Here is a 15,930-nt window from a genome sequence, read left to right on the forward strand (position 1 = left end):
CCAACTGCCTAGTCTCAAGTTAATTTCAACTTTATATGCAGTTCATCTTGGAGCAACTCTGCAATTTGATCTGCCCATCAAAACCTGAATCTGTATATCTCTTAGTCCTTAACAAGGCGCACACACAAGAAGAATTTATTAGGGGATCAATGACTAAAAATCCTTACTCCAGCGCTGAGATTGGTCCCCTGATGCGTGATGTCAAGAACAAAATCTGCTATCAGTTGGATCTGTTAGGTCTGCTTGAAGATGACTATGGCATGGAGTTGCTTGTAGCTGGGAATATCATCTCCTTGGATTTGAGCATTGCTCAAGTTTATGAGCAAGTATGGAAGAAGTCGAATAGTCAATCTTCAAACACCATATCTGGTGCTACCTTGCTTTCTTCTAATGCAACCACATCAGCCAGAGATTGTCCGCCTATGACAGTGACTTACCGGCTTCAGGTTTGTATACAATAGTTTTAGTAACGACCAAAATATTTCCATTTTGGTCATTGACAGAGGAATCTCGTCCTAAATGACCAGGAAATTTGTGGACCATTTATTTATTTCCATAGGATTCTTTTAACCTTTATTCTTATAATCATTTGCTAGTTTCGAGCTCATCATTTTTGTTGTTTCATGAATACTGTTTTTTTGATATTGAGAGAATACTAAAGAAAAAAATACGAGTATGGTGAACACTATCTTCCACTGTTCACACTTTCCCCCTAAATATTTTTTGTATTGGCTATGCTACTCTTTCCATCCTTTCCTTACCACTGACTGATGTGGTGTGCGATCATTGGATGTGGGAAAGGGTGGAATGAGCAATTTTTTTTTAATTTTTTTTTTGACATCCCATTGTCACAATGTCACTTGTTATGTTTGCATGAGATCAAAAAGTGGTAAAAAAATGGTGGAAAGTGTAGCATTTTCCTATGTTCATAGGTTTCTAAGTTTTGTATGCCATTTTGGTGCCTTATCAGGTTTGTTGAGATCCTAATTTCAATGCTTTGATTTGAAAATTTTGGATGTGTTCTCTTCTTTTTATAAAAGGATGTGTTATTTTTTACAATTGGCAGGGATTAGATGGTGAAGCTACAGAGCCCATGATTAAAGAATTGGAAGAAGATAGGGAGGAATCACAAGACCCTGAGGTTGAGTTTGCAATAGCAGGTGCAGTCCGTGAGTATGGCGGACTTGAGATTATTTTGGGCATGATCCAGGTGTGTGGATTCTTCTTTACTTTCTAGAGGTCCTTTGGAATCTGAATAGTTAAGTACAGTATATCTTCAAGTTTCTTTCCCTCTCAGAGTTGAAATAGGGAAAATTTTTGTTCAGTCATAAAATAGGAATTTTCCAGGAAAGCAACAAAAATGGAATAAAATGTTGGAAGAAGTTTGGTTGTGCAGGAAATTATTTAGGAACCTAAAACAAAGCTCTCAACAATTTTAGAAGTATCTATATTATAATTTAAAAAGTGACTGACAGAATGATTTTGTGATCCTCCATGTGTCGAACTTTTATATCAATTGAAACAAATTGCCCATTTTCAGGTTTCAGTTCTATACATGAATTTTAAGTGTTTCTATGGAAAAGCATCAGAATTGGCTTTACATTTTATTTCACTTCCCTGAGTAAAAAAGGAAAACATTTGATGCATCAGTGGAAATATTGGTGATAGATTTCAGTGTTCAACTGGTTAGAAGTCAGGTAATCTTGCTGATACTTCAAATATTATTTAAAGTGGGAATTTAAGTGCAGATCCAGAAGATAATTTTTAGCATGTACTATAATGAAGATGAATATTATGAATATTTTCAGGTTCTGTAGTCTGTCCTGGCATGCCTTTCTTTACCTTTGAGGCAACCCCTTGCCATTTATTTGATGGTTCCCCCCCTAACCAGCTGTAGTTAGTCTGGTTTTCTTGTTACATTTTAATGAATTTTCCATTTGATCTGACTTGATTTTTCTTATACAGCGCTTGCGAGATGATTTGAAGTCCAATCAAGAGCAGTTAGTTGCAGTGCTTAATCTCCTCATGCACTGCTGCAAGATAAGAGAGAATCGACGTGCCTTGTTAAGACTAGGAGCTTTAGGTGTACTACTTGAAACGGCAAGGTGTGCCTTCTCTGTGGATGCCATGGAGCCGGCTGAAGGGATTCTTTTGATTGTGGAGAGCCTGACATTGGAAGCAAATGAAAGTGATAATATTAGCATTACACAGAATGCTCTTACTGTTAGTAGCGAAGTGGCTGGTGCTGGTGACCAGGCGAAGAAAATAGTCCTCATGTTCCTGGAAAGATTGTGCCATTCTTCAGGCCTTAAAAAGTCAAACAAACAGCAGAGGAACACTGAGATGGTTGCAAGAATTTTGCCTTACTTGACATATGGTGAACCTGCAGCAATGGAAGCACTCATCCAGCATTTTGAGCCCTACTTACAAGACTGGGGTGAATTTGACAGGCTGCAGAAACAGCAACAGGACAACCCAAAGGATGAGGACATTGCTCGGCAGGCAGCCAAACAAAAGTTTGCATTGGAGAATTTTGTCAGGGTTTCAGAGTCACTCAAGACAAGTTCTTGTGGAGAAAGATTGAAGGACATTATCTTGGAGAAGGGAATTACTGGTGTTGCAGTTAGACATCTGACAGATAGTTTTGCAGTTGCTGGGCAGGCTGGCTTTAGATCTAGCCCAGAATGGGCATCAGGTTTAAAACTGCCATCAGTCCCACTTATCTTGTCTATGCTGAGGGGATTATCAATGGGACATTTGGCCACTCAAAGGTGTATTGATGAGGGAGGCATCTTATCACTGCTCCATGCTTTGGAGGGAGTCACTGGAGAAAATGAGATTGGAGCTAGGGCTGAAAACTTGTTAGACACTCTGTCTGATAAAGAAGGGAAGGGGGATGGATTCCTAGAGGAGAAGGTTTGCAAGTTGAGGCATGCCACCAGGGATGAGATGAGGCGTCTAGCTCTAAGAAGAAGAGAGGAGACGCTTCAGGTAGTTTCCATTAAGCTCTTTGGTGCAAACACATATCTGCTTGTTCATGTATACATACATAATGTGTAATTTAGATCTGTGGCAAGTCTAACTTCATAAAATGGATTTAATTAAAGCCTTTGGGGCCTGGTTCAAGTGGCAAGGGATTGAGTCGGGATGTGGGATGTTCAGATTCACTTGAATTGAAAATCACTATGCCTTCACTGTTTGTTTCACACACAATTACTAGCTCTGAGACACAAATTGATTCAGCAGCTAACAAAAGAAAGAAAAAATTATACCTTCCTTGCTTATGAATCTGAGTCATTTTCTGGACAATTGGAACAGGAACTTGGAATGCGACAGGAACTAGCTTCAGATGGTGGTGAGCGCATTGTTGTCACTCGTCCACTTCTTGAAGGTTTGGAAGATGTGGAGGAAGAGGAAGATGGGTTGGCTTGCATGGTGTGCAGAGAGGGTTACAGCTTGAGGCCTACTGACATGTTGGGTGTCTACTCTTATAGCAAGCGTGTGAACCTGGGTGTCACTTCAGGAAGTGCCCGGGCTGAGTATGTTTACACAACTGTTAGTTTTTTTAACATCATACATTTCCAGTGTCATCAGGAGGCTAAAAGGGCAGATGCAGCTCTGAGGAATCCAAAGAAAGAGTGGGAGGGGGCTGCCCTCAGAAACAATGAGAGTTATTGCAATTCCCTATTCCCTGTGAGAGGTCCATCTGTCCCAATAACGCAGTACATCCGCTATGTTGATCAGTACTGGGACAACCTTAATGCTCTTGGGCGTGCTGATGGGCCCCGACTCCGATTGCTGACTTATGACATTGTTCTGGTACAAAACCTTCATTTTCCCTTTTTCTTTTTCATTTTTTTTATGATTAGAAAATAATAATATGTTAAAAGTGTTGATAAATAAGAGGCACATAGTAGTACACAGGAAGTATACATCTAAGAAGAAAAAAGGACCAACCAACAATTACAATCTCAGACTAATAGTGCTCAAACACACAATGCAGATTTTGTTTTACATTTTCCCTTTTTTTCTTTCTTAATTTTGTTTTATATGCTCAGCATTGTGTTTACTAAATTGAAAGTTATATGGAAAAGCTGCTTTGCATGATAGAGAAGTTCTGAATTTGGGTACTGGATCTCCATAAGAAATGCATACCAGTGCCTTGACAAATAAAGATCAGTGCCATCTAAAGTTACCACATCATAGAAAATTTATGATCAAATTTTTTTGGGGCTATTGATTTATCATATAATTTTGGATTGTGGGAATGTTTTGAAGGTCAGAGAAAATCCTCAAATATTTGGTTCAGATTCATTAGATCATGATGTGATGTTATTTACTTGCCATGGGTCTTGCACTACACAGTATAAAACGCATGGGAAAACATCCTTCCAACTAGGCACACATATATGTTGCTCCATGTAGTAATAGGGTTGGCTGCTTTGTTGCTAGGGGCTATTTTATTTTGTATTTAGAGTAGATGCAGTTATATAAATTCCCAAACTGTACTAGATCCCTCCTGATAATCATTCGATTTGTATTTTATACAGATGCTGGCTCGATTTGCCACAGGTGCATCATTCAGCTTGGAGAGCAGAGGCGGTGGAAGAGAAAGCAACTCCCGCTTTCTCCTTTTCATGATTCAGATGGCTCGCCACCTTTTTGATCAGGGAAACATCACCCAGCGGGCAATGGCCAAGACCATAACAACATATTTGACCTCTTCCACATCTGATTCCAAACCCTCCACTCCTGGGATGCAACCTTCCATTGGTACAGAAGAAACATTCCAATTCATGATGGTGAACTCGCTTCTCTCAGAATCTTATGATTCCTGGTTGCAGCACCGACGCGCCTTCTTGCAGCGTGGAATATACCATGCATACATGCAGCACACTCATGGCCGGTCAACGTCCCGTGCATCATCCAATCCAACAGCTGTTATACGATCAGAATCAGGAAGTAGCAGCGGAAGTGGAAGCACTACCACGGAAGCTGGGAGTGGTGATGATCTATTGGCCATTGTCCGCCCCATGCTTGTTTACACTGGCTTGATTGAGCAGCTGCAGCGGTTTTTCAAGGTAAAAAAATCGGCAGCAAATGTGTCATCCGTCAAAGCAGAAGGACGAGCTACTGAAATAGAAGGAGAAGAAAATAAAAACTTGGAAGGTTGGGAGATGGTGATGAAGGAGAGACTGTTGAATGTAAGGGAGATGGTGGGGTTTTCAAAGGAGTTGCTGTCATGGCTTGACGAGGTGACTGCTGCCACAGACTTGCAGGAGGCTTTTGACATCATTGGTGTTTTATCTGATGTTTTATCCGGTGGTTTGACCCAGTGTGAAGACTTTGTGCATGCTGCAATTAATGCAGGGAAAAGCTGAGAGATTAAATAGAATCAAGGGCATGGATTGTGTTGTAACTTTTTAACCCATGTGCTCATTTTGTCACGGACAGGGACATCCCCTCAAAATCTGCTGTAGAACCCTTATAGCTCCTTGCAGTAATCTTATTATTGTTATTATTATTTCTGCATACTGTTACCGCATTCATCAGTGGATTGGTTGTCTAAACCTATAATGGGCTGAGAAATCTGGAGAATTGTGATCATTGACCAGTGGTATTCTAAGAAATGCAGTACTAAAGAAAATATGTGAGGGTGAGGGAGTTGGGGGAGGTTAAGAGCTATGGTTAAAAGTACTAATCGTCTCCTAGGGTATAAGCAAGCTCGAGCCAATAGTATCAAAATCATTAGGCAATGCATATCCTTCATTAATACACCACTTACAGGTCATCATTAGAGAAAAAAAACTGCAACAGTAAAAACAATCAGATGCCAAACCAAAGCTCCCATTTTCATGGCATCATAATCACCTCCCATTGTACTTTTTTTTTTATATCAGAAACGAAGAAAAGTATATTAATAGAGGAAAAGATACAGGAGAAAAAAGAGATACAAGCTCGGATGAATCTACCCATGTAACTCTCCTAGGTATAAGCAAGCTCGGGCCAATGGCATCAAAATTAAAATGCATATTAGGCAATGTGCAAAATAAATATCCTTCATCAATACACCACTTGCAGTCGTTTTGCTCTCATCATTAGATAAAAAAAATGCTACAGTAAAAACAATCAGATACCAAATCAAAGCTTCCATTTTCAAGTTGTTCAGTTCATGGCATCATAATCATCCAACCTCTCATTGTACTGGAGCACCTTTCTTTTAATCTTGGATGAATCTACCCATGTCACAAAGTCCTCCAAATTCCTCGTCACAAGAAATGCTGGGTCAGTCACTGTGTCTGGACCCACCCGGATGTGTCCTTGCTCAATGTACGTTACAGCTTCTTTCAAGTGCTCTGCAAACTTCAATCGTACCAACACAGTTGAAAGCCTACGCCTGCAACAACACATGAGCAAATAATCATGCAAAACAAGAGATTTAGCACCAAGAGCGGAGCACACAACCCAATTGATACAGGATAAAAGGAATGAAGATTTCCCAGAAGGATCGGCAAGAGATTTCTACTTTTGATAGTATGGTCTTGAATCTTAAAAAAAAGTATAATTTTGAAAATATAAAGTACATGTGTGCGTGTAACTGTTATAGCCAATTCGCTTACCTACAAAAGGATGATACCGCTAAGCGATCACACAGTGCCAAGCTTTTTCTGGTTGGTATCACACCAATGTTGTACCTGGTATTGGCATGGAAATATATAAGCTCTCAAAACAACTCTGAATGTACATTAAACTGACAAAAGATATAAACAAGAAACAAAGAAGATGTAGAATATTATAGGTCCCTGCATTCAATCTATATAACAACAATCTTATGATATTTAACAATTTGTGTTGCTACCGTCTTTTCTGACCAGCAGCATCCATAAGAAAGTTAGAGCAGAGTTCATCAGACAACATGGAAACAAATTATTCTGATTGATGGGTATCAGTGCCAATGAGATGCAGCCACAATGCAGGCCATGTATCAAAGGTCAACTAAGATATAGCTTTTCAAGAACAAAGGTGAAGTTAAACTCCTTCCAAACACCCTCCCCAATTGAATTTTGCTTAATCTATATCTCTAAGGCTTTCTTTGCTCTGTCTCTGGGCTCGAATAGATCTAACTTTCACTCAAGAGTGAAAATGCTTAGTTGCAATGGGCAATGGTAGAGACAAAAATTATGAATTAAAATAACCAATAATAAATTGGCATACTTTCAAAGCAATTAATGGAACCCTCATTATCATTCAACAAATTAAACAATTTATATTTGATAGATAAAGAAGAAAATATATTAAAAAGAGGTTCCAAAAGAACGACTCAAGGTATACAAGACCTATACACCCACCGCCAAAATGGCTTAAATAGGAGAAGATCAACCAAAACAGAAAGGGCTAAAACAACCTCAACAAGAGTCCAACCAATCAAAGAAACTAACTAAAGTCCGAGGACAATCATCTACAAACAACTTTGTCTTTGACCAAAGTAAGAATACAAAAGAACTTTTTAGTCTTTGGATCAAAAGCATGTCATCATCAAAGGTCATTCTAATCCTTGCCTTCCACACCATCCAAAGGATGCATAAAAGAGTTGCTCTCCAAACCTTCTTGCGCTTTTTGCCCACAAACGAACCATGCCAACCCAATAGAGTTTGTCTTACCGATGAAGGAAGCACACAAGACACCCCAAAAAGAGTAAAGATCAGCTCCCATAAAACCCTTGTTTTCACACAATGAATAAAGAGGTGATCTATGGTTTCTTCATCCTTCCAACACATATAACATCTATTTGCTAAGGACCACCTTCTTTTTTGAACTAGATCCAAGGTTAAAGCTTTTCCTCATGTTGCCTCCCAAGCAAAAAAGCTAACTTTAGGCTGCACCCACAAGTTCCAAATGCTTCTCAATAGGAAAGAAACAGAATTGTCTAGCTCTAAGGCATTGTAAAGATACTTAACAATAAACTTGCTACTTTTTGTCTCTATCCAAAGCACCCTATCTTCTGCATCCTTATACACCCTCTTCCCATGCAAACACACCAGAAAATTCTCCACACAATCCACCTCCCAATTGTTGAAAGGTTTAGAGAAGGAAGGGTTCCATCCCCCCTTCCCCTCTCTCAACTGAGGAATTCCAAATATCTCCACACACACCTTCTTTGAGTCGAGTAAACCAAGCAAAGAAGGGAAAGACATGCACAAAGGTGTATACCCACACCTTCTTCAAAGGAAGGGACACTTTTTGGCAAATAAGTGTTTTCTATGACTCTCTAAAGTAGAGACGGTGGATCATCTTCTTCTTCATTGTGCAAAGACTCGAGTTCTTTAGAATCTACTCTTTTCCCTCCTTGGTGTGCCTTGGATTCTTTCTTGTTCAATGAAGGAAACTCTTCTTGGGTGGCATGGGTCGTTTGTGGATAAAGCTCGTAAAAAGGTTTGGCAAATGACCCCCTTATGTATATTTTGGACAGTATGTAAGGAAAGGAATGTGTTAGCATTTGGTAATGAGGAGTTTTTGCTCCAAAGATTAAAAAATTCTTTTGTATGTAACCTTTGGTCTTGGATTAAGGTGTCTATAGTTTTGAGCCCTTCTTCACTTGTAAGCTTCATTGATTGGTTAGGCTCTATGTAAGGGCAGGTGATGTTTTTTATTTCTATCCCTCCCCCTTTAGTTTGAGCATTTTGACTTCCTTTGTATACTTCCTATATACTCTAAGGGCACTGTTTTGGTATCTCCTCTTTTCTTTATATACATCTTTTCTTTATTTATAAAAAATAATAATAATAATAAAAATAAAAAAATAAAAAAGGTGAATACCCACACCACTTATCCTTCCAATATTTCACACTCAACCCATTACCCACCAAGAAAGAGATCCAACTAACAAGATTCCAATCCTTCCTTGCTTTATATATATTAAACAATGAAAATACTAAAAGAAAGGAATCTCAATGAAAATTTCTCAATAATTTAGTAATTCAATAATTTCACTAATAAAGTCTAGGATTTTTTTTAAATTACTAATTTTTTTTTAATAGATAAAAGGCAATAGTATTGAAAAGCACCAAAAAAAGGAGTGTACCAAAGTACACACGATGTATACAACAACCACAAAAAAAGGAGGGAAAAACAAAAAGTACTACCTCCCTTAGACCACACCCATCCAATCAATGAAATCAAAATAGGATAACAATCTTTCACCTATAAACAACTTGGACCAAGAAAACAAACTACATAGAAACAAGACTTTCAATCTATGATTAGAGAACTCCACATTCTCAAAAAATCTTCTATTTCACTCCATCTATATTATCCAAAATAAGGCATAAATAAGTAGCTTCCCAAACTTTTTTTGGCTTCCTCCCAAAAAAAAGTGTCATGCCAACATAACAAAGTCTCTTTATAACAGGGAAGTAAATCACCCAAGAGATACCAAAAAGAGAGAACAAAGGTTGTCATAACACCCTTGCTTGCTACAATGCAAAAGAATATAGTTAATTGACTCATCGTGAGTATGACACAAGAAACATCCATTGGCCAGAAACCAACCTTTCCATTGTAACTGATAAAGAGTCAAAGCTTGTCCCTAAGTCGCTTCCCAAGCAAAAAAGCTCACCTTAGGTGGAAGTGTGGAACCCAAGCATTCCACACAATACGTATTGGGAACGGCTCTAATCTTCCCACCTCCAAACTAAAACAACCTCTTCCATTAGAGTGAGACCACAAGTTCACCACCCAAGCCTCCTTTGAAGTAGCTAAGGCACAAAGAGAGAGAAAAAGAAATACTCATGGGTTCATCACCACAACATCTGTCCTTCTAAAACTTTAACCTACTCCCATTACCCACAGAGAAGAAAATTCTACAATTAACTATCTCCCACAATTTTCTTATGGTCTTCCATAACCCAAAACCATACCATCACTTACTTCCTTAGAACACCTACCCTCTTCAACTTCCCCATATTTACCGCTTATAATTCATTTCCAATGCACCTCCTTTTTATGTTGCAAAGCTCCCATTCTACTTGCACAAAATTGTCTTGTTGAGCAAAGAAAGACATGTAACTCCAAGACTCACTCTCCTCTTATCTAGACAAAAATGGCCTCTTCACTAGATGAGGTTTTCTCTCTTAACGATATGCCTCCCCAAAGAAAATCCCATTGAATTTGCTCCAACCTTAGCCTCACCATCCTCAGCATCCGAAATAAAGACATAAAGTAGATCGGCAAACTAGAAAGAGTATTCCTAATCAATGTTAGTCTCTCCTATTTAGAAATATATTGTTGTTTCTACATTGCCAATATTTTACAAAACCTCTCTTCCATCCCATCTCAAGCAGCCACATAATTATGAGGGGCATCTAGAGGAAGGCCCAAATAGGAGGTTGGGAGTGCACCCACTTTGCAACCCAACACAAGAACTAACTCCCCCAAGTTCTCCACCCTCTCAACTAGAATGAGCTCACTCATAATTAGGTTAATTTTCAAGCCCAAAATGGCCTTAAACCACATAAATAACCAACTTAAGTAGGTAAAAAATTATCCATATTAATTACGATAATATAAGTGTTTCACCATCACTAAAATATAAAAGTGGCTTGATGGTTACAAGTTTAGGGGAGTCACAAATCTCCTCAAATAAAATGTAAACCTAGAGCAATAGCATGATGAACCAAGAAGTCTCCAGGACCTATTGTTAAGAATAATGAATTACTATTCTCATCTTTGTTTTGAAGGGATTTTTTATCTTTTTATTTTTTTAGACTTCCTAATTGAGGCACCTAGCTAACACTTAGTCAGATGGTCGCATCGCTGTCCATGGAAGGCTATAGCACAAGTCTTTCAGGGGTTTTCCTTGTTTACTCGGTATGTGGTAGGAAACGGGGAAAGAATTCGGTTCTGGGAAGATTTGTGGTGGGGGGACCAACCTTTGGGAATCCAATATCCAAGACTATTTAGAGTAGTTGTGGATAAAAACGTTTCTATTTCTTCAGTTCTCGGTCCATCCCGTCCCTTCTCTTGGAATTTGAATTTCCGCCGTAACTTGTCAGATTCAGAGATTGAGGACTTAGGAGGCCTCATGCAGTCCATTGATGATTTGTATTTTTCTCCTTCGGTCCCAGATGCCAGATTATGGTCATTATCCTCTTCAGGGATTTTTTCAGTCAAATCCTTTTTTCTAGCATTATCTCAATCTTCTGGATCTCCTCAGGTCTTTCCTTCAAAGTTCGTTTGGAATTCTCAAGTTCCTTTCAAAGTGAAGTCCTTTGTTTGGTTAGTGGCACACAAGAAGGCGAATACTAATGACATGTTACAAGTGAGAAGACCCTACAAAGCCCTTAGTCCTGATATTTGCATTCTGTGCATGAAGCATGGGGAATCAGCAGATCATCTCTTTCTTCATTGTCCCTTGACGATTGGGTTGTGGCACAGGTTATTTCAGCTAGCTAAGATGGATTGGGTTCCTCCAAGGAGTATATATGACATGATGTTCATCAAATTTAAAGGCTTCGGTAATTCTAAGAGAGGGATTGTTTTGTGGCAAGCTGCGAACATCGCTCTAATGCGGGTTGTGTGGTGGGAAAGAAACGCAAGGATTTTCGAGGATAAAGTTAGGAATTCAGAGTTCCTTTGGGACACTATTGTTTTCCTTGCTTCCCTTTGGGCTTTCTGTTCCAAGGCATTTAAGGGGACTCCCCTTAATGTGATTCAACTAGATTGGATAGCGGCGTGTTCTCCTTAAGGATTGGTCCTTAGTGGGAGTTCGTTTGTTTATGTGTATTTTCCTGTAATTTAGTTGCCTTTGGTGGGAGGATTTCTCATCCTTCTTATTGTACTTCTTTTTGCTATCAATATATCTTTGCGTCGTTTCCAATCAAAAATAAAATTTAGGGAATTCAGGTAATTGATGGAAAAATTTTAAAGTTTTCAAATCTCTTAAAAAATGGTAGAACTTCATGGATTTTTTATTTTATTTACAGTATTACCATGAATTAACTAAGTACAAAGAAGGACAAGAAATCCTCTATCCAAGCACAATGACTACATGGTTTGGCCAAAAGCCGGAAAAAAGCTATCTACTCTAGATATTGTTAGAAGAGCACATCTAAAAATGATTACAAATATGAACTCAAGGACCTAGGGGTGGAAAATCCCCTACAAAAGAAATTCTTAAAGCATATGCAAAGTCACAATTTTCCCTCTCCCAACATTGTCCTTATTTCTTAAACTTCTTATATTCAACTTGTATGCTTTCTCTTGCAGTATCTTCTCTTCTTTTATTTATTCTAGCAATCATCTAATTTTCGTTTTTCATTTTTTATTTTTACAATTTTTCAATGGTGGAATATTTCAAATGGGTATGGAGATTTTATTTTTTTTTCATATAAAAGGGGAAAAAAAGAAGTGGGGTTTTTCTATGAAAATTGTTGGCTAGATTCGTAGAGAGCTTGAAAGAAAAAAAAAAAAAAAACATAATTTCAGTTTTGAGTGAGTTAAGAACTTCAGGTGAGAGGTATCTGACTTTAAATTTATTTTTTTAAGTTTCCTTCACTTTTTCTTTCTTCCTCCTTTTGGGCTATATTTGGTTACCGGAAATTTGATGAACCAAATTTTGTTAATTAAAATTTTTCCTTTTCCAAGAATTAAAAAAAAAAAAAAACACAAAAAAAAACAAGAAGACGCATTTCAAAATTTCTCATCTTTTCCATAACAAAATTGAGGTATGAAATGATGAACAGATTAAAAAAAAACAGGACTAAAATCAAACCAAATCAGAAACACGAATAGGAATGTTTCAAGTGCCGAAATGCGAAATTTCAACAAAGTGATTGGCTAAAAAATGTAGAATAAGAGGCTCAGCAACTTACAGTTTTTCCAAAAGCGTATCAGTCATCTCAATTCGGAAAGGATCTCTCGGGTCCATCTGCTTCAAAATGTTCACAAGCTTTTGCACCATCCGGCACAAACCCGAATATCTATTTTTCCAACAACAATTAATTAATTAATTAACTGTCTATCAATAATAATAATAATTAACTAAACAATTCATAGAAACCTAGACTCGTCAGATTCAGAATGAAGAAAAGTAACTCAAAACAATAAGAAAGTGACGGAAATATTCATCTTTAGGGCTTAGAGAGACTGAGAAAGTGAAAAAACTGGGGTTTACTTTTTGTAATCGTCTCGGCCCGTGACATGGTAGCGGTGCATAACATGGGCTTCCCTGTGACCACCTTCTCTCTTCCATTCTAGGAAATTCACCTTCTTCAGAAGCTTCTTCTCATGGAACTTGAGCTTCCTCATCCTTCCTCCAAAAACCCTAATTCCGACAATCCCACAATCCGAACTAAACCCTAAGATTTCAGTTTACTTGGGCCGGGCCCAGAAAGATGGTCCAACAGCCCATTTCAATTTATTTCTTTAAACAATTTAAAAAAAATAATAATCAGCAAATGTCATAAAAACATAAAAGAACTAAAAAAATTCATACTAAGCTGTTATAAAAAAAAATTAAAACAAAGTAAAAATTGTTTCTTTTGATTTTTGTATTAGAGAAATATTGAATTTATTAATAAGTTTAATAATTTTAAAAAATAATTTAAGATTCAAAATATATATATAATGATTATAAAAAAATAATACACGTAATTAATGCTTTAAATTTTTTAATAAATCTTGTAATTTTTAAGAATAATTTAAAATTTAAAAAAACTAATTAATTAATTATAAATTAAATTAAATAATTCAAGAATGTCATCCTCAAAATTGAATAATAAATGTATGGATATAATGACCTTAAAAAAATAAATTTTATAATATTTATAAAAAATATATAATTATAATTTTATATTATTAATATTCATATTTATTAAAATCTATTTATTTTAAAATTTATTTGTAATTAATTTTTTTTAATAAATCAAATTTAGTTTACATTATATAAATTGAATTTATAATGTATGTTTTTTACAAAATTAAAATAAAAAATTATTTTTAAAAACAACTTATTTATAAAAAATCTCTAATTTTTTAATTTTTTAAAAGTATTTTTAAAAATAACTAAGGAATCAAAATACCTCCTAATTGGGATGAATTGAAATCTCATTTATAAATAGGATTTTATTTCCATTAATGAATTAGATGTACCTTTTCACTCCTCAGTACTAAACACATTTTAAATGTATTAAAAAGCTAACTAGAATGAAAAGTTTTAGAATATATCAATAAGTCATAAAAATTTTATCTCTTACATTTATAAGAAAAAAGAAAAAGAAATTACTAATTAGTTGGACTTATTATTGGAATTGAATATTTAAAATGTTTTAAAGAATAAAATTATAATCTAAAATTATAAGCCAATTAACTTCTAAAACTAAAAAAAGACAATAGTTTTATAAAATTTTAAACCAAAAATACATTTGGTTAAGTAAATTGAAAAGTACCTTTAGAAAACAAAAAACTATTAGAATGTATTTAAAGTGTGTTTGGAAGTGTTTTTATTAAAAGTATTTTTAGTAGAAATATTTTTTAAAAAAGTGTTTTTAGAAGAACTGATTATAAAGTATTTCGTCAAAAAAATAATATAAGTGATTTTTTAAATTTTAAAAATATTTTTTAAATTTTATCAAATACCTAATATTTTTATAAAAACATTTTTTTATCCATTCCTAAAAACTAAAATAAAATAAAATATTGTTGGGCAAGAAATAGCGTTAAAATTAACATTTAGAGATAGATAGACTTGATGTGAATATTATTTAGTTATTTAAAGCAATATAAATGGAGTCCAATTATAATTTGGATTTATTATAAATTGAATTTCTTAAATAAACAAAGTAATTATTTAGACTTTTTTTTTTCTTTTGAATATGAATATATGAGATAATATAAAAAAAATGTTTATAATTTACCACAAAGTGAATCATCAATCTATTATATTTATGTAATTGGGCTCTCCTAAAGTTATTGAAATGTTAATTGGAATCTTCTAAGTTGTGAACTAAACTTTATTTTATAATTTTATGATATATTTGTTTTAGGATCTCATAATAAGAAAAAGAAAAAGAAAAGTATAAAGAAAAATGATTTTCTCATATTTATGTACCATTAAAAATATAATAAAAAAATTCATATAATTAAAATTAATTAAAAACCTGAAATTCGGTAGGGTAACACTAAAGGAAAGTGAATGGGCATTTTTTAAAAAAAAATTACTATAAGAGTTAAAAATTTCAATTCAATTAATCATTTGAGAATAGAAAATAATTAAAAACAATCTATTACAAACAAGATAAAAGATTTTTTGTATGTGGGAAACCTCCATACAACGTGTAGAGTTAAAAAATCATAAGGTTTGAGACCTTGAATAAACAATTCACTATATGAAATCGTAGTACATAGAATTATTTGACAGACACTACCTAAGACTTATTCTCCAAAATTTATACCAAGATTCATGTCCACAACGCAATACCTCAAGTGTTTCAGTGAATCTCATTTCAACTCTTGAGAGGATGCAAATTTTATTCAATAACCTGAAATTAGTTCAACATGTTCTTGAGAGCTTTTAGGAATGGGAAGGTAAGTTACAGTGTTTTGAATGAGAACATCAAACCTAAAATGAATTTAGGTGGAGTATCTATAGGCCCAAGGGCTTAAAGGATCGAATAACAAATCTACCCTAAAAATAAAATCTCAATTTCTCTAAACATGAATCGCCAAAAGTTGGCAATTCCAAGATCAAGCGCTTGAGTTCACTAAAGGACGATTGAGCACTTCGAGCGTTTGAGCTCTTAAGTAAGTACTTGAGCACCTTTGTAATTTCAAAAATAAATTTAAAAACTTTTTAGCTCAATTTTAAACATCTAATCCAACCCTTACCCTTTCTAATTTAATTTGTCTTTACTTATTCCTTTTTAGACTTATCTG

The 15,930-nt window shown here is 35.4% G+C and overlaps 2 protein-coding genes across 2 annotated transcripts in view; one reads left to right on the plus strand and one right to left on the minus strand.

Annotated features, from left to right (window-relative positions):
* Positions 1-5,549, plus strand: part of LOC117930416 (auxin transport protein BIG) — a 30,217-nt gene extending 24,668 nt beyond the window's left edge. The window contains 5 exon segments of the mRNA XM_034851073.1: positions 42-446; positions 1,067-1,210; positions 1,966-2,991; positions 3,319-3,819; positions 4,551-5,549. Of these exon segments, the coding sequence (XP_034706964.1) occupies positions 42-446; positions 1,067-1,210; positions 1,966-2,991; positions 3,319-3,819; positions 4,551-5,381 (2,907 nt within the window). The 3' untranslated portion in view covers positions 5,382-5,549.
* A 443-nt stretch (positions 5,550-5,992) lies between these two features.
* LOC117930417 (U3 small nucleolar ribonucleoprotein protein IMP3) lies at positions 5,993-13,325 on the minus strand. The gene is made up of 4 exons (XM_034851075.1): positions 13,172-13,325; positions 12,870-12,977; positions 6,621-6,695; positions 5,993-6,397 (listed from the first exon to the last, which is right to left on the minus strand). Exons 1-4 carry the CDS (start codon positions 13,303-13,305, stop codon positions 6,166-6,168), a joined length of 549 nt encoding a protein of 182 aa, XP_034706966.1. The 5' UTR covers positions 13,306-13,325; the 3' UTR covers positions 5,993-6,165.
* Positions 13,326-15,930: the final 2,605 nt, after the last annotated feature.

This window comes from Vitis riparia, chromosome 14 (assembly GCF_004353265.1).
Source record: "Vitis riparia cultivar Riparia Gloire de Montpellier isolate 1030 chromosome 14, EGFV_Vit.rip_1.0, whole genome shotgun sequence".
NCBI lineage: Eukaryota > Viridiplantae > Streptophyta > Magnoliopsida > Vitales > Vitaceae > Vitis > Vitis riparia.

Excerpts from the sequence above, each read along its gene's own strand:
- LOC117930417 (XM_034851075.1), bottom strand. The coding sequence starts at position 13,305 with ATGAGGAAGCTCAAGTTCCATGAGAAGAAGCTTCTGAAGAAGGTGAAT. Across the intron at positions 12,978-13,171 it reads GGCCGAGACGATTACAAAAA|ATATTCGGGTTTGTGCCGGA; the intron begins GTAAACCCCAGT and ends TTGGAAAAATAG. Across the intron at positions 6,696-12,869 it reads GATACGCTTTTGGAAAAACT|GTACAACATTGGTGTGATAC; the intron begins GTAAGTTGCTGA and ends TGCCAATACCAG.